The 23,039-nt window shown below is 39.2% G+C and overlaps 1 protein-coding gene across 1 annotated transcript in view; it reads right to left on the bottom strand.

Annotated features, from left to right (window-relative positions):
- Positions 1 to 23,039, bottom strand: part of gtf2ird1 (GTF2I repeat domain containing 1) — a 62,445-nt gene that overhangs the window by 11,277 nt on the left and 28,129 nt on the right. Inside the window, exons 9-18 of the mRNA XM_034684319.1 lie at positions 22,174 to 22,357; positions 19,678 to 19,703; positions 16,289 to 16,415; positions 12,841 to 12,884; positions 12,501 to 12,581; positions 9,171 to 9,341; positions 6,126 to 6,179; positions 5,707 to 5,787; positions 2,232 to 2,415; positions 1,987 to 2,048 (exon numbers count right to left, since the gene is read on the bottom strand). Of these exons, the coding sequence (XP_034540210.1) occupies positions 1,987 to 2,048; positions 2,232 to 2,415; positions 5,707 to 5,787; positions 6,126 to 6,179; positions 9,171 to 9,341; positions 12,501 to 12,581; positions 12,841 to 12,884; positions 16,289 to 16,415; positions 19,678 to 19,703; positions 22,174 to 22,357 (1,014 nt within the window). The remainder of the gene's footprint in view (positions 1 to 1,986; positions 2,049 to 2,231; positions 2,416 to 5,706; positions 5,788 to 6,125; positions 6,180 to 9,170; positions 9,342 to 12,500; positions 12,582 to 12,840; positions 12,885 to 16,288; positions 16,416 to 19,677; positions 19,704 to 22,173; positions 22,358 to 23,039) is intronic.

Raw genomic sequence — 23,039 nt, forward strand, 5'->3', positions numbered from 1 at the left:
TGATGGATGGAGAATGACTTGTTTACTATACATTTCAGGTGGCTAGACAAGTCAAGATGGCAGACAGGTAACCTGACCTCCTGGAAGAATTTCTCTGAATGAAAAAATATCAAAGCAAACGCTCCTTTAAAAAGAGAAAACAAGCTGTGGGAATCTGACCTTCAGAGCCTTAAAGCGTTCCGGTAAAGGCAGCGTTCTGAGCAGAGATACACACAAATAACTTAATTAACCCTGCTGCTAACTACCTTCCTTTATGGCCTATAACTTTGACATTGTTGTAAATATTTCTCAATTGACAGCTTAAGTGCTGTTAACAATATCAGATGATTTATCCTGCACAGCTGCTGTGTACCTCATTTACTCAAGCATCTCTTTGTGCACACTGCTGGATAAATAACATAGAAGTGATCATATATGGGTGCAGAAATATAATATCAATGCATTCCAGCTAGAGATGTCAATATGTAGTAACGATTAATTGATTGTTAAGAACTTACTCGAACACATTTTATTTGTTTGGATTTTCTAACACGTGGAACAAACATCATGTGGTCTCATATTTGGTTCAGCTATCAGGGAGGTGTTTGAAGTTTAAAGCATGTTTTGATGTGAATCAGCTGACTGAAGGTGTTGCTCACAGCTGGGGGCTGCAGCTGAGTGACAGATCTCCACAAGCGCTTTTTTGCTCCGCCGCCAGACTGATTATGACATGGTTGCTCCACCGGATGACACCTGACTGCGTTCATATGCTTATTTTTCTCAATAAGAACAAGTAGAACAACACGTCACACCCCCTCCAGGAGACCATAACAACACTAAGGAGCTCGTTCAGTGACAGACTTCTTCACCCGCAGTGTCTCATGGAGAGATATTGCAGGTCTTTTTTACTGCAGTGATCAGACTCTATAGCCAATATATATATATATATATATATATATATATATATATATATATATATATATATGTTGTAAGATTATTATATTATTTATTTTTACATCTTTAATTTGAATTTGAATTGCTAATAACTTTTTAATAATTGTTCTTTATAGGCTCTTGTTTGCTATATATATATATATATATATATATATATATTGTTTTGCACTGTCTACTTTGTTACTGTGACACTTGATTTTCCCCGTTGTGGAATGAGTAAAGGACTATCTTATCTTATCTTAGACAGAAAACTGGACACTGAGTCTGAAATATGTTTCTGTTCAGTTCCCTTGTTGAAGTCTGAGCCTTCACTTTTATGACTGTATGACCGCGGAGGTTATGAGCCTGCTCCACATGTTTAACATTTTGAACACCTCAATATAATCAGAGCTATTCAATACTGTCAGATATATATATTGTGTTGTGAAGGAAAATTTGAGTCAGGGAAAAAACACATATGGCATTGTTTTTGACAGGGAAAACGTTTATATATATTTTTTAATGATCAATCGATAATGGATCGTTAACATTTCCAAAGATCGATCACGGTAAATACTTGAAATTGAAATCTCTAATACCAGTATACCTGTTGAAGGGTTATCTGGCCAACAATGAGACTCTCCTGATAAACAACGTGCTTCTTTAGTTGCACAGCTGTGTACGTTTGTAGTCAGAGGAACAATAACTGGGTTGTTATTGCATCATTAGCATGATCAAGATAACTGATAACTAACGTAGGCAAAATACTAGACTGTAAAAGTTAGTGCATATTAAATATCCTGCCTTCCTTACCTGTGTTTAAGATAACCTCTCAGCTTACTGAACAGGGTTAATGAAAAACAAAGCTGCTTATATTTGTAGTCTGAGTTTTGGTGCATCATCCTCTGAACAGACTCCGGTGCATTCAGGCCTGAATGTCAGTAAATTACCTAATAAAGCCGTTCTATCTTGATGAAAAGGGCAAAGGATAATTCAATGTCACTTCTCATTTATTCAAATTTAATCGCATTACAGATAAATGCCACAGATGATGCGGGTGTAAGAGAAGCATACCTGGATCACAGACGGGGATGGAAGGCATCTCTTGTTTTACTTGCTCGGTCAGCAGCTCCGGTCTGCACACAAACAAAGAGACTCATATTTACAGAGCGGTGAATGGATCCCTAAATGAAAGAGTCAAACCTTTCCAAAGACGTGTTAATGTGAAGTCAGTGGATAATGAATTAGTGTTATTGAAAAATAAAAAGATAAACTAACATTTTTATGCTCTTTCCTCTGATTGCGCTACATGCTCTCACCTTTTGATGACAAACTGGATCTGACTGCTCACATTCAGGATTTTACGCAGCTTGGCCGCTCCGAAACAGTTTGGCCGTCGCAGTGAGATCCCCTCCGGCATCCCGGTGACGTACAGGTCCTCCGGGTACATCTGGAACTTTGAGTACGGCACCTTGGCTGGTTCAGGAAGGCCCAGAGCTTCAGCTGAGGGGGAGGAGAAAAAGAGAAGCCTTGACATATTTTAACTGACCTCTTTCCAAAGTAAAACACAAAGAAGTCACACAGGATCATTTCAGTCTCTGGTAGATGATTTGTAGAATGTCTGACCGTCATATTTTCTCTTATTGTCTGAGAACTCAGGGACAATACCTTTTTAAAACTTGCAGGAAAGCTGAGAAAAACTGAAATTTACACAAACAGGACATCAAAAGAATCCAACATCTACTCATCAACTTGAGTCATGATTCTGTAGATGTTTTTTTTATTTCTCAATTTGTTTTTGGTATTATAATTATTACTATTACTATTATTATTTTTATTATTTATTTACTTTTTATTCATTATTATTATTTTTTTAAATATATATATATTTTTGTATTCTTATTGCTTTTTTACCTTTTGCATTTATTTATTTTTTAACCAATTATTGTATTGTAGTTTCCTTATTTTTTATTTTTCTTTCTATTTATATATCTTTTATTTTAAACTATAATCTTTTAGCATTATTGGTTGCTTTTTTGTTCTTTCGATTATTGTGTGTCTTATAGAAAAACATCACTTCCTTTAATTGTTTACATTGTTCCTTTGTGTAAAAATATAAATAAACAGATCTTTGAAAAAAAAAAAATCTGTATATGTTTTTAATTTCAATGGTAGATGTTTTTTTTTAAAGCCATGTTTGTCCTATCTGTGTCATTTTGTAATATTTTAACATTTTCAGAGTTATCTTTTGTTATTTTCTTTGTTTTTATTTATTCATTCACAACTTCTACCTGTTACAAACAGCAACAGGTAGAAGTTACAGGTGGAAGTTGTATGTTCCATAGATGTTCTTTTATAGTTTTGATGTCTTCAATTTTAATCTACAGTGTTTCAAATAATCAAAATAAATACTAACCCTTGAATGAGAAGTGTGTGTCCAAACTTTTGACAGGTAGTGTAGTTCTGAGCGCTCTGACTTCCAACATGATAATAAGTAAATATTAGTTACATCTGTAGTGTGATTTTCTGTCAGATATAAATGCATATCAGTTGAAGACAATCTGCTTAAGTGCCACCTCGTGAACAACCTGTCCTTTCACAATCTATGTTTTCATTCTCAGTTTGCATTCTTTGCATATTTTTTCTGCGATCTCAAAATAAACCGAAAGAACTGAAGAAAGGAAATGGAGTGAGGCCTGTGAGCGAGCTCGGGCAGGAAACTCCAGCAGCACTGATTTTACATTTGACAATCGTTCTCACAATCACATGACAAACACAGTAAGCGATCATCTCCTCAATCTACAATTTTCCACGCACTCATGAAACTGCGAGACGCAATGAGTACCGAGCCTAGATGCCAAATACAAACAACATTTTGTTGCTGATTAATTGATTTTTATTGGTTATTATAAATACCTAATTTACTTTATCAACTTTATCAGGGCTGTTATGGAGCCTACCACGCCAAGGTGGCACTGAGTACAGAGCTCTGCCCTGATTGGTCCACAGCAGCATGGGGAAACAGTGTACTGACCAGTCTCTAGTCATCACTGTGAGGGCTGTGAGGAGACACAGACTTCCTGCTTTGATCAGTTTTCTAGTTGATTTTTCAGTACAGGAATTTCATAAATACACACAATTATTATTATAGTGTTTTTTTTTCTTCATGGCTGACCTGAATAGTTGCTTTTTCAACTGAGAAACATGAACCCTGGTTGTCCATCATTCCCCTTCACTTCACACTACCTCTACAAGAGGCCACATTGTACAATCCCTCATGTGCACTTAGAAAAACAAATCCTATTTCAACTAGAACTATACATTTTTGCATAAGTTTTTCTGACAGAAAAATTCATCATCTTCCTCCCCTCTGATCAGCCCCCTCACTGAGCAGACAAACTCTAATGTGTCTGATTATCTAAGAAAACTTCAGTTACATTAGTAATATCAGAAAGGACTACAAAGTCCTTCATCACCTGGCCCCCTCCTATCTCCCGTGCTCTCCGCTCCTCTGATGAAAACCTCCTCTCCCCACCCTGTAGGACCAAGCACCGAACCTGGGGCAATAGGGCTTACTCCATTGCTGCCCCTGCCCTCTGGAACTCCCTCCCCACACACATACGCAACTCCACTGACCTACAAACATTCAAATCCCACCTCAAAACACACCTCTTCAGAACTGCTTTTAACTGTTAATGTTTTTATATCCACTGTGTTTCTAACTTGTTTCTTTTATTGTGTCTTTTATTGTGTGCTATTTGTGAAGTGTCTTTGAGTTCTGTGAAAAGCACTATATAAATAAAATGTATTATTATTATTATTATTATTATTATTAATTAGTGGTGCAACGGATCATCGTTGATCCGTGATCCGTACGGATGCCTCTCCACAGTTCGGCACGGACGTAGTCCGAGGATCGGTTGATGAAAAAAAAAGGTTGCGCGTCAACTCACTCGTCAAGCGCAGTGGTAGTCATGGCAAGTGAAGGAGCAGAGGAACATTATAACCCTCTTGCATCTTGTAAGTCACATGTATGGGAGCATTTTGGTTTCCCTGTGAAATACAGTGAATGCTGAATGTGCTTGAGCCACGTTATGAAATTCCGTCGCGCACCCACTAGACCAGAGGCCGTCAATACGCGGGCCGCATATTTGTGGCCCCCAAACTGTTACTCCTTCACTCTGTTTTTTGGTCGGGTCACCTTTACCGGGATTTTTTTCTCCATGTCAACGATACGCAGACAGGCTGTTACTGGGTCACTTAGAGTCCAATGCTGCGAGTGCAATTTTTAACTTTCACTTTCGTTTATGGAGCAGTTCACATGTTGGCACTTTGCCAACTGTAGGACCCTAGAATCAAACGGTGTGTTCACAGTTTGCTGCTCAAAGAAAAGTGGACGGTGAAAATCAGCAAATGAAAGAAGAATAGAGTGAAACTTTTGAAGTTCCTCTGCTCCTTCACTTGCCATGCCATGAAATGCAGGGAATGAGGCAGGACTGGGCCCACAGATAGGGTGCTTTGCACATGCAGTACATTTTGAGTTGACTGTTTTTATTTAATGGGCTAAAGTTTACAAGGGTTTAACAAAATAAATGGAGGACAAAGTTATATTTGTCTTGTCTTCTTTCTTCTTTTTTTTTGATCCGAAAAATTATCCGATCCGTGACTCAAATCCGTGATACGATCTGAACCGTGAGTTTTTTGATCATTTGCACCCCTATTATTAATAACTAAACGCTTCACTCGCTGTAGTTTGGTAAAGAATGTGTGCATGAGGAGAGATCTCGTACTTACCAAACTTAATGCTGAAGATGCTCTCCACTTGTCTCCGAAGCTGCTGAATCATTTCACCGATATCCTCCACCAAACTGCCCGCTACATGAGTCCAACAGAAGAAGACATTTATCCAATGAGTGTCTTTACGTGAGGTCAGAGGGAGTCTAACAAACTGTGAACATTACTGCTTCTCCTTTCTGTAACTTTATTTTGATAAATTCCTCCTGCACCTTCCCGACCTCCTAATGACAAACAGACTGTGTGGTCATTAATCACAGGAAGAGATGGACTCAGAGAGGAGGAGTGCCACAAAGTAGAGAACAATGCTGGTTTAAATTAAGTTTGTGTCTGTTTTTTATTCCAGAGTCATATTTTCACACAGTAACAGGATACAGTCCTGTTACTGTGTGAACACAGAACCAGTCAGTCCAGCGTACCTTCAGAGGATCTTCTGATGCTCTGGGGCACCGTGCCGGGGGACAGAGCCTCAGCTACAAAAGATAAGAGAACAACATTAGAAAGGTGAAAATGGAGCGATTTAAAACATTTATTAAACAAACTACAATTCAAATATCTGATAAATGACTAAAATCAAAAGTTATTCTAGGATGCTTCTTCTGATCCCTACAGAAACACAGAGAATAATAACCATAATAATAATAATAATTGATAGGACTTATACAGCGCTTTTTTGGACACTTAAAGTCACTTTACAGAAAGGAGAGAAGAATAGAAGCTTTGAATTGAGGATAGCCGACAGTGGTTATTAGGTGAGTGACATTTCTCTCTGTTGTATGAGGTTTATTCCTGCTTGTACACACAGGTGATGGACGAATTCAAAGGGTCAAGCTAAAATACAGATGTGCAGTAATTCTATTATCAGTCATTGTCAGAGGACGGTATTGATGTCATATCAGTGTTTTAAATAATTCAATCCAAAAACGTCCAGATAAATATTGAACAGAAACACAAATACAAAAAGTTGAACTCTGTCTGTTTCTAGCATTAATCGTCTGTTTGGTCATTTTATAAAGACAGTGTTCATTTCCCCTGACGAACAGGTGATGTTTTCTTCGCCCTGTGTTTGTGAGTTTGTAAAATGACAGGAAAACTACGAGCTGCGTCTCATGAAGTTTGGTGGAAGCACTGCAATAAGAAGAAAACACTCTTACACTTTGCACCGGGTTTGATTCATTAAACAAGCAGAGCTGCCTACAATCATATATTTTAATGTTTACCTTGTTCAAATCTGAACATGAAGCATTAAAGCTGACATCCCAGGAGATGGCATCACTGCCACATACTGAAGCAATTTAATCTGCCCAGCTTTGATCATTTTATCAAATTCTCATGCAAATCTGTTTTGTACTTTCCAAATGACCCTCAGGTTTTATCATTATCCAACTTAGCAGACCCTCAGTCAGATACGGGTGAGTCATCTCAATGGGTTTTGATCTGGTTAAATAAAAATTAAAAAATTAAAAATCTTGTGGAATAAAATGTTGATTTCATTAAACTTTATATGTCATAAAAAAAACTAATTCTGAACAGAAACCCTCCCTTTAAGAAACATTGACACATTCCTTCAACATCTCTTCCTTTGTTTCATATTTATGAGCAGTTTTTTCCTCTAGCTAAAACTAAAGTTTATTGTTTAACTTATTTTTATCTTATTGTTCTTATTGATTTTATGATTTTATTTTTTGTTTTTATTCATTTTGTTTTACCGTTGTTTTATGTCTCATGGTTTTATGTTTGTGTCCAGCTGCTGTTGTTCTTAAAGTACTTTATAAATAAAGTTGAGTTGAGTTGAGTTAAAGTTCTGTGCTCCCTATAGTCCAGTTGTTTGAGGTGGTTTTGCACTGAGCCTTATTGGTGTGGTTGCAAATGTAGGAAAATGTTGACCACACCCACACACATGATTTTACATTTTCCTCATGATATCTAGAGGTCAGATTCTAGACTGAAACGCTCCCCTGCTCACCCCTCCTTTTGGTGAAGCGACGGTGGCCTTTGAGGACAAGCAGCTCCTGTGATTCAGGATGATCCTTTATTCGTCAAGTACAATCAAACGTGTGTTTCATTCTATATTTTTAAGTCAAAGCTTTTGTTGTTTGAACATATTTATATGACTATAAGCATGTGTAATATGTGCACAGAGCTCAATCTCAGTCATTCATGGTATTTCTATCATGGGTTACTTTTCAGTTCGCACTGCTAATATTGTAAGCGGTTTTGAAAACAGCCACTGTGTTTCTTCCCTTCTGTGTCGGTCCATGGTGCTTATGATGTTTGATGTGAAGTGGATTCCTGTGATTCCTGTCTTCCAGTGTTTTTGTTCCCTGGATTTATTTGAAGTAAGTTTGTTTTATATCTCTTTATAGTTTATTACATTGTTTTATTTTGCACCTGCACCTTGGTCCTCCCCCTCCTTTCTTCAGTTGTGACAATTTCACTATATACTATGCAAAATATCACCAAAAGAATCCTTAATTAAGGAGCATATAACAGTAAATGATGCTAAATGTGATGTTTGCTCCACTTACCTTTGTTTTGTCTCCTTTAGAGGTAATTTGTGAAAGAAAAGAAAACTTAAATAAAGCACAATCAAATCAACAAAATAAAACAAAACGCCTCCTAAAGCACTCTGAGCTAACTCCTAGCCCAAGATCATACTGAGGAGACTCCACACTCTTTTTGTTAAAGCTCTACATTTGAACACCAAGAACCAAAAACTTGTTTTTATTCTTTATTGTTCCATAAAATATCATTAGTGTGAGTTTTTTCATCCATAGGAAAAATATTTTTGATGTCAGTGTGCAGATAGATGCTGAAATGTTGTGTTCTATGTTCACATTAATATTCATAATACTTAGTAAATTCAATCCATGTGGTTAAAAAGAGAGTGAAGTCTGCTCAGATGTCTTGGTCTATTAACCTAAGGTCTGTGTGATAAGGAGGGAGGATTTTGGAGGACTGGAAGGATCTATGAGGGGCAGATTTGTGTCTCTAAATAATGAACTAACACTGGACGCTGTGGGCTGCAGGACTACAAGACAATGTAACTCCAGATCTGTAAACATGCAGACGGCACCAATCTCAACATCACAAAGATAAGAGTTAAAAATAACTTAATGGAAGCTGGTGCAATCTGCCCTTTACAGATTAGAGGTGGTGGTGTTAGTAGGATCGGGTATGAGAAGAGTTACAGGCCAAAGTCGGGGAGTTGGGAGGTCGGGATTGTTTGCTTGTGGCAGCTGGGGAGTTTTGAGTGTGAGGGAAGTCGGAGAGTGGAAGAAAAAGTGTTTCATACGTGTGGCAGCTTATTTATCTCCTTTAAAAAACAGCCAGAGTGTGGGGGTGGCCGTGGTGGGCGCTGGGTGACGCTGAGCAGGCTGTTAGGCTCTGAGGTGGCAGTCCAGGAGCTGCAGTTAGAAGGAGGAAGGTGTAAAGGGGGGGATGGCAGACCAGGCTGAGGTTACCTGTGTGGTTTTCCATCTGGGGGATGGGAGCTGAGGGAGCAGAGGGTGCAGAGGATGCAGAGGGTGCGGAGGGAGCAGAGGGAGCGGAGGGCGAGGCTGTGGATGGACACGCTGCAGCTGCGACCGGCTCGGCCACTGACTCATTCGGCTCCTCACCGCTGGTGCCAGCCTCTGCAGGAACAAACAAGGTGTGCTGTGTTAGACATTAAACACAAGAGGGCACAATCAAACATCAGGTAGCTAAAAATGAACTCTGTCACTTTTAGTTTTCCTTTAACAACTGGATTCAGCCACAGGAAGCACAATCTCATCCTGGTTAACATCTATAACTTAGGTCCAAGAATATGTGTAACTCTATGACATAGCTGAGCATTATCTTCTTGACCATTTCCTGTTGTTGTTGTTGTTGTTACTTTTATTAATATTCATATTATTAATGTTGTTATTGTATTACCTGGAATACATATTCCCTATTGATATCATACTGAGATCTATTTTGAGTCAGGGTGTGTGTCGTCATTGCTCTATGATATGCCTTGTCCTAGCTCATACAGCTGATGTTTCATTGTACTGCATATCTTTGAAAACAATAAAAATTTGATTGCAAACAACTGGATTCAGCTCCTCAAATATAAATATATTGTCTCTCCAAATATATCAGAAACCAGCAGGATACTTATAACTCCATGGGAAGCTAAGTCCACTCCAAAGTCCTGGTTCTGGTTGCAGCAGTTGCAGGACATGAACCTTTAATAAGTTCAAAACCTTCTTCTTAAGTTGCCCCCTATAGGCGGTCTATAGTAACTGCAGTTATCCACTATGCTTACTCACCATTCTTGCCTGAGCACATAAAAAAAGTCTGATTAAGTATATCTTAAGGAAACCCAAAGTTTTTCCATAATTGGCCACATGATGACCACATTCCAGACTTGCACACAGACAAATGAAGGTAAGAATAAAACTCTAAAAGTGTATATTTGGCTTTTATATAACGGTACAAAGCTGCTACCTAAAACTTTTATTTGGAATCTTTAAGAATCGTCTCCAGTGACAAAAACATTATGTCTACACTTATACAATGAGGTTGAAAAAGTGAAAGCAGCACCAACAGACTCACTGGTTGCAGCTCTTAATAAAAAAGAAAACAGTATGAGTCTGCTGTTTGTGTCCTGAGATAACTTTAGACATGATTTTAAGCTTTGAATTAAAACTGATTGATGAAGTGATGTATACTGCCCAGGGTTTCCCTCACATTGATGATACCTGGATGGGCCACCCATGTGTATTATTGGCCTCACAAGCATATTTGAAGACCATTAAAAAAAAAACCTGTCTCCATGTGAGATCGCTGTCTGTGATCAATGAACCAGATGATCTCTTGTAACCTGACGCCCGCTCTCCAGGTGATCAGAGAAAGAGAGGGGGGTGGGGGGGGAATTCTGAAGCACTGACTGCAGTACTAACATACAGGATGTGCAGCTGGTTGCTGCTGATGTCATTCTGCACTTTCTTATTTTTGGATCGTTAAGAAACACTGTCATTAACGAGCCTCGTCCACACACAGATCACCTGTTGTGATGATGTTGAGTCAAAGAAATAATATTTGTGTTTCAAAACGTGCTGCTGATAAATTTCATCCAAAGATGAGACACACTCTGGCAGAGGAGAACAGCGGGTGGGACCGGCTGCTGTGTGTGTGTACAGAGAGGAAGGCTCTCAGTGTGAGGTGTGTGAGAGAGTGTGTTTGAGGGAGCGGTAACAAAACTGAAAGACAATAAGTTGAGCAAATTAAAGTTGTTAATGAAAACACTGAAATAAGTGAGAGAAAACAAAACATTAAATGTGAGAACCAACTTAATCATCGAAGACTAGGACGACAAACTGTAAGCCTCTCTTAAGGTTAGCGGACATAAACCCTTACTGTGTGTTTTTCTGGTATTAAAATACTGCATTTACTTTTTGACTAATGTTGACTCTCCCAGAGGTGGAAGAATCAAATATTGTTGCTGTCAGGCAGAAACCTTGTATCTTCATATTTCATTACTTTTTTCTTTGTTCAAAAAGTAATGTGTTTGATTACTCTTAGTGTCTGTCAGGGCGCTTAACACAATGAATCCAATGAAAAGCATTAAAAAGAGATAGTGTAGATTATCACGTTTTTTTTATTTTTTTATTTCTCAGTTTGTTTTTGGTATTATAATAATAACAATAATAATAATAATAATAATAATAACAATAATTATAATCATGATAATAATCATGATAATAATAATAACAATAATAATAATAATGATAATAATAATAATAATAATAACAATAATAATAATAACAATAATAATAATAACAATAATAACAATGATGATAATAATCATGATAATAATAATAATAAGAAGAATTATTATTATTATTATTGTTATTATTATTACTATTATTATTTATTTTTGAATATGTGTTTTTATTTGATTTGTTATTCTTATTTTTTCTTTTTACCTCTTCAACGAATGCATCTTTAAAATATGAACCTATTCATCTTATTGTAGTTTCACTGTTAATTATTTTCCTTTTTATTTATTTGTCTTTTATTTTAAATCATTATCATTTATTACTATTGGTTGCTCTTTTTCGTTCATTCACTTATTGTGTTTCTTATATAAAAACATCACTTGCTTTAATTGTTTACATTGCTCTCTTATATCTAATGTGTAAAAAAAGGAGAGATTGCAACTGAATCTGGTTAAGGGTTCATTTATTTTAAAACCTCTAAAAGCTGACGTTTTGGAGGTATGAGGTTTCAGCCCAACAGCGATGAAATGAAAAGCTTAAACATGCTGATCAAATAAGACAACAGATGGAAGATATTGTGTTCCCTGTTTGGAGAAACTTGCAGCAGCACAGACACAGAGGTTCAGGTGAACACAGCCCTGCAGTGAAACACATTTCAGCCACTTTAAAAGTCCTGAATAAAAAAAGTCAACGTCAGTTTAAGTGTGAGCTATATGTGGAATCTTCTCACCACTTCACCTTGTCACAGCTCTCTCAGAATACATTTTCTCATCCTTATAATGTCTTTATTCCTGGCTCCATACTGTACATGATCAGCTGTTTGGATCTTGATGAAAACCTCAAACGACCCCACTTTAAAAACACCCAAACTCTCCTTTGAGCCCGGCTGAGGACCTCAGAGTTATACATGGTGGACCGCTGGCACTGTACCACAGACCTGTGATGTGTCAGTGAAAATCTATCAACACGACGTCTCCTGATACTTTTTATAGTTTTAGAAGTGGACCATTCTCGGAGCTAATGTCTGCGGCCCGTGTGCACACTCACCTGGCACCGTCACTTGAATGATTTCCCCATCTGGAGGCTCCGTTTTAATCCGTTTCAAAGGAATGCAATCTCCTGAAGGACCTGCGGGGATTGAACAGAGGGTTCCCATCGGTGTGTGGCACTGTTTTATGGCAGTGTTAAACAGATTTAAGTAGGTGATAGAATGTGTTTGAAGTGACTTGACTAGTAAAACATGATGAGAAATTTTCGTTGGAGGCTTCAGAGGACTCTTAACATCCCTTTAAAGCTTGAATTTGATACCCTGGGCTTGAACTTGAGACAGCAGAGTCTCAGAAAGAAAAGCTCTTTATAATGCAGTGTTGCTGTTATTTGCACATACCTGCTTCACAGTCAGCCAGTGGGCTCACGCATGCACTTGTTGATCTGTGAAATTGAACAAAACAGACTCATATGATCAAAACAATACAAAACTGTTCATAAAAGAAACATCATCCTGGAAGGTAAGATCTATGCTCACGGGCCAAACTCCTGCCAGCCGAACCACAAACAACTCTTAAAGCTGTTTCACCACAGCAGACAATTTATCAGTGTTGGCATGAAATCCTTGGAGTTCTCCTTAAGCTGTGATGTGCTCTCATTATCTGGATTGTTTGGTGTCAGGTGGTCATAAAACTTAGCCCGAGCTGTTTGAAGTCGGCCTCTTGAAACTCCTTCAAAGTTGCACAAGTTTATCTTTACCCCAAGTTATTATTCTCAGCTCATGCAAATATTGAAGGCCTCATCAACACTGAGTAAGTAGCTAACCTTGTAAACAGTGCAGTACTTCCCCCCATAATAAGTTGTTTAGCCTGTTAGCAGTCATCTCTACAGGCAGCTAATATGTCCCCATGTGAGCGGGGCTGTGAGTTTGTAATGGAAGAGCTGACATCATCAAGCTTTGAACATTTCTCCACACAGTAAGGAGACTTTGGTTCATTCATGTTGCTCTTACCGCTACAACTACAATATCTGAGTTTACAACTTAGCTGGCCACTTCCAACTGTATTATTAATGTGTCTTATGAATATACACTACCAGTCAAAAGTTTGGAAACACCTTCTCATTCAAGGGTTTGTATTTATTCTAATTATTTGAAACACTGTAGGTTAATACAAAACTATGAAAGAACATATATTGAATTATTGAATGAACAAAAAAGTGTTAAACAAAGCAGTATCTGTTTTCTATTTTAGATTCTGTAAAGTAGCCCCCTTTTTCCTTCATGACAGCTTTGCACACTCTTGGTATTCTCTCAGTCTGCTTCATGAAGTGGTCTCCTTGAATGGTTTCTAATGAACATGAACCTTGTCAAGAGTTCATTTGTAGAATGACTTGCCTTCTTAATGTGTTTGAGACCATCAGGTGTGTTGTTCAGAGGTAGGGTTAGTACACAATGGATAGCCCTATTTGACTACTGTTGTAATCCAGATTATGGCAAAACCAGATTATTTCATAGTTTTGATGTCTTCAGTATTAATCTACAATGTTGAAAATAATTAAAATAAATTAAAACCATTGAATGAGAAGGTGTGTCCAAGCTTTTGACTGGTAGTGTATATGTATAGGAGAAACCCTGATGTATTGGTTGGCAGGAAACTTAGCTTACACTTCTTAGACTCAGGAGACAGCACAGCTCACACAGAGGCTGCTGTCATTACTAACATTCAGACCACTCATGTTGCACTGGTTAATACTTTACTGCAGTAGCAGAAATGGGGTCTAGCCTCCGACCTGACTCTGCACAGTTTTACTTTAACATGCAGAAACTGAAGAGTGATGATATTACATTTTAGACCCTCAACTTGGAGCCTAAATGTGGATGCTGCATGGTGTTGCTCAAAGTTTGAGAGCAGCACTGCAGCAGGGCAGCAGAGTTGCAGAGCTCACATCTAAAATAGATCACCGTCAGGTGGTTGTGAATATGAGGCATGTTGAAAGTGACATCAGTGCAGCTCGAGTTGTTTTCCTGACCTAGCTTGGAGCCATGGGATGTAACCATAGACTGTATAAATAATGGACGTAGTATCTGTGACGTCACCCATCTGTTCCTGAGCGCTGTTTTGAAGCCAATCGTCGCCGGGAGCCATATTGGAAATGCTAAACTCAACCAAACTTAGTGTGAGGTAAAGAGGCAGGGTCTGAGCCTCCTCGCCAACAGATACAGTGTTCCCGCCTGTCAGTCAAGTCAGTCATGTCCTTATTTGGGCAAAACTCTCAAGTTTAATATCCTCTGAACCGTCGCGTTAGAAAAAAAAATCATCTCTGTACAGTGTGTGCCGACAGAGAAATTAGCTACATAGACCCAAGTCATTTTTTGAGCCAGGCTGTAAACATGTTTATTTCAGCTGCAAAGATCGTCTTTTTTGAATTAGTGTGTATGTGGTTTCCGGTGTTTCTGCAGCCAGCCTCAAGCAGATTCTCGATGAATTGCAGTTTAGAACACTTCCGCATGGGCTTCATATTTTGAGACCGGAGGTTTTCGCTTGGATGTAACACATTGACATTCACTTGCTGTGAGGACACAGTGCATGCATGTCTGCAGGATCCAGTTGTAGACTTGTGAAAAGGATATCAAGTTATACTAGCAGTTTGTAATCTGTAACCTAAACCTCCAGTAGCCTATTGTGCGCAAGTTGTGTCCTAAGTTAGAGTGTAAAGTCCTCACTAAAGCATACGTTGAAACTAGTTAGTTTGTAACTTAAGTTGTGTCATTGTTTGGTTTCTCCACTGAGACATGAGGTTCATTTTAACTAGTAGACTGTAACGTCCAAACTAAGCAAAACATTGTCGCAGATATGACGTTTACACTTCCAGCAGCCAATCAGAGGAAAGCACCAATTTTGATGCAGGGATTATATGTGTTATTTTTCGTGCCTAATCTTCTTGGAATTGACCAACAGCTGAATCAAACTAAAGTAAAGTGATAACTACAGCCTAAAGCCTTAATCTGCAGTGTCTATAATAACAGTGACATTGAGTGGTAAAATTATCAATGACAACATATGTTAATACTCAGGAGCACAAATCTTGGTCGCGTTGCAGACATAACCTCATCCTCCAAATCATCCCACCTTTCAAAACGACGCTCCATGGCAGCTGATATACTCTACAGAGGACTTTACACCTTCTAGGAGCTAAGTGTAAGAATTATGTTGTAACTTAGGCTTATGTTGGAACTATCTCAGCTGGTGCAACGCCCAAAACGTTAGTAGAGTGTGAACTTAACCGTAAATGAAAAATTATGTTCAAACTAGGCTACGTTTGAACTTAAGCACAGCTGGTGCAACAAGCTGCAGGGGTTTAAGATGCTGTCAGACTTTGACTTTTCAAAGTTTCCTCAGAGTAAGGCAAGTCATGAAAAAAGTATGCTTAGCACAATCAGGTTATGAGACTGTATACATTTTGAGGTAACTCGCATATGATTTTTTTTTTTTTAAATCACCCTTGTCAGATAAATTACTTAAACACTGTGCTGTTCCCGTAACCGGCCTACATTAACTAAAGCCTGGTGCAGCAAGAATCAAAGAACGTTTCCAAAAAAAGCCTCCAAGAAGACGCCAAATCAAACTATGAATTAAAGCCTGTCGCAAAAATTAAGCAAATCACAGCTAGTGCCGCTGAGGCAATGCAAATGAATTCATAAAAACTATATATATATCAAATGTTAAATTCAGGATAGATCACGAGGAGTGCCAGATATAAATGCTGTAAAATGTGAGTGGATGCCACTTTCTCATAACAAAGTCTGCAGGGTGAGAGTTAAATGTGTGTGTGGGCTGTACTCTGACCTGCTGCTGTGAGGGTTGCTGATCAGCTCGGCTGCGGTGGGCGGGATGCACAGACTGTCAGGGAAGCCGTCTTCAGGCGTGGAGCCCAGGTCATGCTTGCCCTCCTCTCTTGCAATCTTGCCAGCAGCTTTAACAAACAAGACACAGGAGATAAACAAACTCTGCATCCCATTAGCCAAGAACATCTGAGGGGTGTAAATATATAAATAAAGACCTGACAGGGCACTTTTCTGCTCGCCGCTTACTTTCATTACTTGTAGAAATACTGACAAATATTGTAGACCCACAAAGGCGCACATGCATCCTACCAAATAATTACATTTTACTGAACGTTCCCCTGAAAAGATCATTCCTCAGTGTTATGAAAACGCCTTCTCCACTTGGGCGAGGAGCCAAATCAGTTCTGATTCCGTCTTATTTATACTCAATATTAAAAAGTCACAGCTTGTGCACAGCAATCAGCCCGTCAAACAAACTGTAATTATCTCATTTAGTCAGCTGTGACTGTCTCAGGTCCACCCAGAGGAAAGTAAAGACTACAATACATCAATGACTTTACTGTTATCAAGGTGATGGTGTTCATTTTCTTTGATAGAGTCACGTCACAGGTTTACATTTAAAACCTCGGAACACAATCTGTGTTAAATGAACAGTTTAGCGGTGATACAGAATCCTCCTCCCTTACTGAGCTGCAGACTGCTGCTCAGAAGCTGTATCTATAATAGCAGTGATGTTTGATCACAGCGCTCTCAGCAAGAAAAGATGTCTATCTGCTGAATTTCTTGTTTACTGAAGCAACTTTTTTTGTTGTGCTGTGTTGTACAAAAGTACAAGTTATCACAAGGACTGATAGTCTTAAGATGGAAACAGTTCCAAACAAGGAAGAGAAAATAATTTAAAGAAGTCATCAATTACTGCAGGGCGGGGCATGCACTCTGTTAAAGGTGACATATCATGCAAAATTGACTTTTTAATGGTTCTTTACCTGAAATATGTGTCCCTGGCATGTCTACAAACCCCCCGAGAATGAAAAAAATCCATTCTGCCCCTGTTCTGATTTCTACACCTTTCTGTAAATGTGTGTGAAACGAGCCGTTTCAGACTTCCGTGTTTTTGTTACGTAACAACAATATCCGGTCTGTCACGGAGTCAGAGCTCGGAGCTTGTTCAGCCCATAGACTGTATAAAATAATACTGAATCCCTCCCCCGTTTTTCATTACCTGCACAAATGTGTGCTAACAAGGAGCTTAGGAGGGAGGCATGCTAGTTGTAGGCTGTCTTAATAAACACAAAGGTCGGTTTTACTCCCCACGTCTGCAGATTTAAAGATCTAGTGTATGATTTTTATTTATCATGGATAAGTGCTAGCGCTAGTTAGCATAGCCACATAGCTACATGTTCGTAGCTGTGTACCAAGACACACGTCGACATACTGACAAATAAAACAACAAGAAACACAGAATCTGTGACCAATCCTTCAGAAAGGTCCCGCTGCCTTTCTGGCAGAGGTCGGTTTTACTCCCCACGTCTGCAGATTTGAAGATCTAGTGGATGATTTTTATTTATCATGGATAAGTGCTAGCGCTAGTTAGCATATCCACATAGCTACATGTTCGTAGCTGTGTACCAAGACACACGTCTACATACTGAAAAATAAAACAACAAGAAACACTAAATCTATGACCAATCGTTCAGAAAGGTCCTGCTACAGGCGCCTCTCCGTCAGGATCAGATTCTGGATCAGATTCAGAGGGTTGAAGAAACGCGATCTCTGAGCAGCCGTGTATATTCAGCCAACATGTAAACATTAGATCAACGTGCTGGAGAGCCAAGGCACATCCACTTCCTGAGGGGGCGTGGTCAGAGGGAAAACAGAGTGTTCTGAGGAGGAATGAAGAGGAGGACTTTTCAGGCAGACCAAAATCTGATTTCAAAGTGTTTTTTTGAGTATAAACTTTAAAGACATGTTTTGGGGACCTCTTAGACCAATATATATTGATGAAAAAAGCATGATATGTCCCCTTTAACTGGAGGTTTATGGTCTGCAGTACAAACACAGGTCTGTAGAGGTGCAGAAGGATGTCGGCTTGAGGGAACACGTGTCTTTGCAGGAAAGCCTTTGAGAGGCTTCATGTTTTCCTCCTAAGATAATGCATCAGATCAAAGCTTGGAGAAGAAATAAAGGCAACACTTCAGCCCAGAGAAAGGAGGTAAACTAATACGCCAAATGTAACTCTCTCCTCACAGTTTGCTGGCACAGAAACCTACTGATCTTTAAAGAGTGGCATATGGAGGAGGAGGAGGAGGAAGAGGAGGAGGAGTCGTACAGAAGAAGTGTTTTATCAATGAGTCCAAACAGACCGATTAAAAGCACTCTGTGTTATCGTTAGATTGTTTTTAACTTAACTATGACAACAAAATGTCATTTAGAGCGGAGCCAGGCCTGGAGTCAACAAATATGAGGTTTTCAGAGGAGGAGGAGAATCCTTGATTCAGTGATTGCTCAAGAAAACCTTGATCACATGACTCCAGCTGTCCGGCGGTCCTGCTCCGTGCTGAGTTCTGAAAACGCAACCAGTGGGTGTTGACGGACGAGAGAACATGGAGCCGGACCGCAGTGGATCAGAGATGGATCAGACATGGATCTGGTGGAAGTCCTGTGTTATGCAGAATTAATCATTGGGTGTCAAGAGGTGTCCACCAATCAGAATAGAGTATTTAACACAACCAGTTGATCAGAAAAAAAAAGCCATTATTATCTTTGCACTGCACCTTTAACCACATGTATATGTTTGGTATTGATGCAGTATTCTCCTTATCTGCATGTTATCTCTATTTTTTGCTACATTTCAATCCCTTTAAAGCACTTTGATCTGCATTTGATTTGTATGATAGGATAGATATCAATCTAGCTTGATTGATTGACTGATGACAGCCACAACATGGCTGCAGGTCATGGAGCTCGCCTCCTCCATGTAAACAGATGGGACTTGGGGCAAACTATAAAATCAAAACATAGGTCGAACAAACTGTTCTTAATTCTTTCTGTTAGTGAGGCCTGCTCGTGCAGATTTACGCCAGAGTGGTCATTTTTCCACAGAGTTTAGTTTTCCATTGTTATTCAACCTGCTTCAAACCAAACCAAACATCGATTCTGCTGCAGATAATCCTGACTTTAGGGATCTTTGCTGCTTTATCTGTGAGTGAAATGTTTGTTTTGTGTAGCAGAAAGAGCGAGAAGTCAATACTGCAGCTCCACCAGCCAGATCCCTACTGCACAGACTCCGGCTGCAACAAGTGAAACATGCCAACGCCTCATTCTGGCTTCACTTTTTCAGCTGCACGAGAGAGTGGTATGAAAACAAAATCACAACTATGAAACTCTTACCTGTGAATATCCTTTCATCGAACATTCTGCAGAATAAGAAGGAGAAACAGGCCGTTAGTTCAGGGAGAGTTCCCCATGATGCAAACATGTAGAGGAACATGTCATTAACAGCTCTTTGAACAATCAGTCTAAGGAAACTATCACGCTCCTGACTCATTCCTTTCTTATCACTGAATCCCTCAGACTAAAAATAAAACTGGACGGGAGTCTTTCTTCTGGACTGATTCCTCCTCATCCGAGCACATGTTCCTGCTCAAACACAAAGACATTCCTTCCCTCCTGCGAGCAGAGTCTCTGGACATGACTGCTTCTGTAAAGAACTGTATGTTTTATGGGTCATCTAGACTTGCTTCACTATCCAACTTTCTAAAGCCAGATGCCCTACATTTTCTATTGAGGTCAAAGGTGAGTAAGACGAAGAGCCTACAGCTGTTTCAGGGATTTTTACAAACCAGTAGATCAAAGCGTCCTCTCCAAGCAGGCTTTTAAGTGTGCTAAGATACTCCTCTATGATCTATACTTTTATTAGTGTCCCTGTTTCCCCCATACTGAAAGTAAAAAAATAATCTGAAGAAGTCCTGAAGTGTCTTTTTGCTCCTGAATTGTAGAAAAATGATTGATAATAATTTTCCAGAGCCTAAGGTCACATTTTAACATTTGATCCACCAGCTTTGAAAAATTCAAAGACTCTTTATTTGCAGTAATAAATGACTGACATTTTGCCTGGAACAAAACTAAAATAATTACACAACTCTCAAAGTACCGGGCCATTATTTCACTTTTAGATGACTAATCCATTAATCTGCTAATCCAACAATAAGAAAAACAAACCATCAAATCCTAATCCTTTGGGAACATTCACTTGGAAGAGAGGTACGTTTGCTCAATTTTGTCACACAGTGTTTTATAAAATGAGGCCATGTGCAATAAATCAGAATCAGAAACATTTTATTTATGGGAGGGAAATTCGGACATTACAGGTGTCTTATAAACTGTATGTAAGAAGGTCAAAATATTAATATAAAAAGGAATAAAATAAGATATAAATAATTGGGATGCACCGAAAATTCGGCAACTGAAAATTTTCAGTCGAAAATGGCCCTAAAGTATATTTTTGGTTTTCGGCTGATGTCTAATTACTAAACTCAAGAAATAAACCCCGTCTTATGTTAAATATTAAATTTAAGTGTGTTTGTTATTTTGTGTTAAAGGATTAGGACAACTTTTCACCACATAGTCTCTTACTGAGCCTCACCCTTTATCATCTAAAGACAGGTCCAGCTCTGATCTGTTAATCTGTCATCCTGAAACTGAACATCTAAAACACACAAGGCTGTTTCTGCTCGTGATGCCATCTCAGCATGACAGATATCAGCGCTGCAGCTTGAAACAAAACTTTCAGTTTCAGCTCAAACAGCGTACTATTAGAATAAATGATGGGTTCATTTAAAAATGAAAGAAGTCTGTCAGCACAGAATATGCCAAATGAGAACATCAGGCCCCACATCTGGAACATCTCTCATTTTCAATGACAATGGCAATGTGATGCAATTCTGAATTAATCACAATTTCAATCTTTGCTAATTGTATTAACACTAATGAGCTGCCTGCTGGATTCATCCAGAGATGTGTTATCTGAAAACAAGGCATGGTGGCTCATTTAAATTAGCTTAAACAAATGGATGAGCAGAGCAGCGGCAATATGCTGGCGAGGGAAAGTCATTTGGGACATGAATGGAGACGGTTTAGCAGTCAGTGGGACTCAGTGTGCTGAAGGAAACAGGCGTTGCACAGACAGATGGTAGAGGCTGGCTCGCTCGGTGGCTGCTTATTAAAAGTTTCAGAGGAGACGACACGCTGTAGTTTGCTGGAGAGGAGCTGGACGAGGATGAAGCACCGAGTGAGTAAACTATAATCTGCACTGAGTGACTCATTTAATCAGAGGGGGAAAACTGCACTGATGTGTTACTTTAAAAATCTGTCCAGTGGATTTGGGGCATTTTAGACAGAACTGTCCGGACAAAACGTGTCATGTAAGTCCCCAGTCTTTACCCATGCAGCATAATCCCTGAGAAGGAATTTAAGATGTGCATGATCCAGCTCTCATCACTACATCATGATCTATGGAGCTGCAGAGGGACGTGAGAGTCTGAGGTTGTTGCACAGTCAGACTGAAGACTCACTGATGCTCCACATGCAATACACACACAGATACAGAACATAATATGCTATGTGCTCTGTGTTCACTGCGTTCTTATTTCTGCATGTTTACTGGAAGATGTGGAAAAACTCAACACAGATGAATACTTTGGAGCTTTCTGAGGGAAGACTGTGCAAGTTTGTTAGAAACTGTAAACATATTGTTGCCTCAACTGAGCCGAGGGACAGACCGTAATTACCACCCACGACTATGGTTGTATCCCACAGATTCTGTATCATGCTAACACGGTAACAACACGCTTCAAACAGTCCTTCTAATGGGAAAGCATTGGTTACCTTTTGACGATGAATCGGATGCCGTGGCGCTCATCCAGGATGCGTTTGAGTTTGGGGACTCCGTAGGTGCAGGGTCTCTTGAAGGGGATCTGATCTGGGATACCGATGATCTCCACGGCTCCGGGGTCGCAGGCTATTTTGCGGTATGGAACAGGCACCATGTGATCTAGACCCAGGGCCTCAGCTGTAGGAAGGACACAGAAACATACGTTTGAATTGTTTGAAATTAAGGATGTTACCAATAAATCAACTATCAATTAATTGATTGTTAAGAATTTACTGGAACACATTTGTTGTTTCGATTTTGTATCACGTGGAACAAAACATCATGTGGTCTCATATTTGGTTCAGCTATCAGGGAGGTGTTTTAAATTTAAAGCATGTTTGGAATCAGCTGACTGAAGGTGTTGCTCACAGCAGAGACTCTCAGCTGGGGGCTGCAGCTGAGTGACAGGTCTTCACGAGCGCTTTTTTTCTCCCCCGCCGGACTGATTATGACCCGGTAGCGCTCCCGGCTGACACCTGACCACGTTCACATGCTTATTTTTCTCAATAAGAACAAGTAGACAGAAAAGTGGACACTGTGAGTCTGAAATATGTTTCTGTTCAGTTCCCTTGTTGAAGTCTGAGCCTTCACTTTTATGACTGTATGTCTGCAGAGATTATGAGCCTGCTCCACACGTTGATATTCAGCGTGTTTAACATTTTGTACGCTTCAATATGATCTGTAGATATTCAATACTGTCAGTTATATACATTGTGTCATGAAGGAAAATTTGATTCAGGGGAAAAACACATTTGGTATTGTTTTTGACATGGAAAAGTTTTTTTTAATGATTAATCAATAATTGATCGTTAACTTTTCC

The sequence above is a fragment of the Notolabrus celidotus genome, chromosome 5 (assembly GCF_009762535.1).
Source record: "Notolabrus celidotus isolate fNotCel1 chromosome 5, fNotCel1.pri, whole genome shotgun sequence".
In the NCBI taxonomy this organism is placed as follows: domain Eukaryota; kingdom Metazoa; phylum Chordata; class Actinopteri; order Labriformes; family Labridae; genus Notolabrus; species Notolabrus celidotus.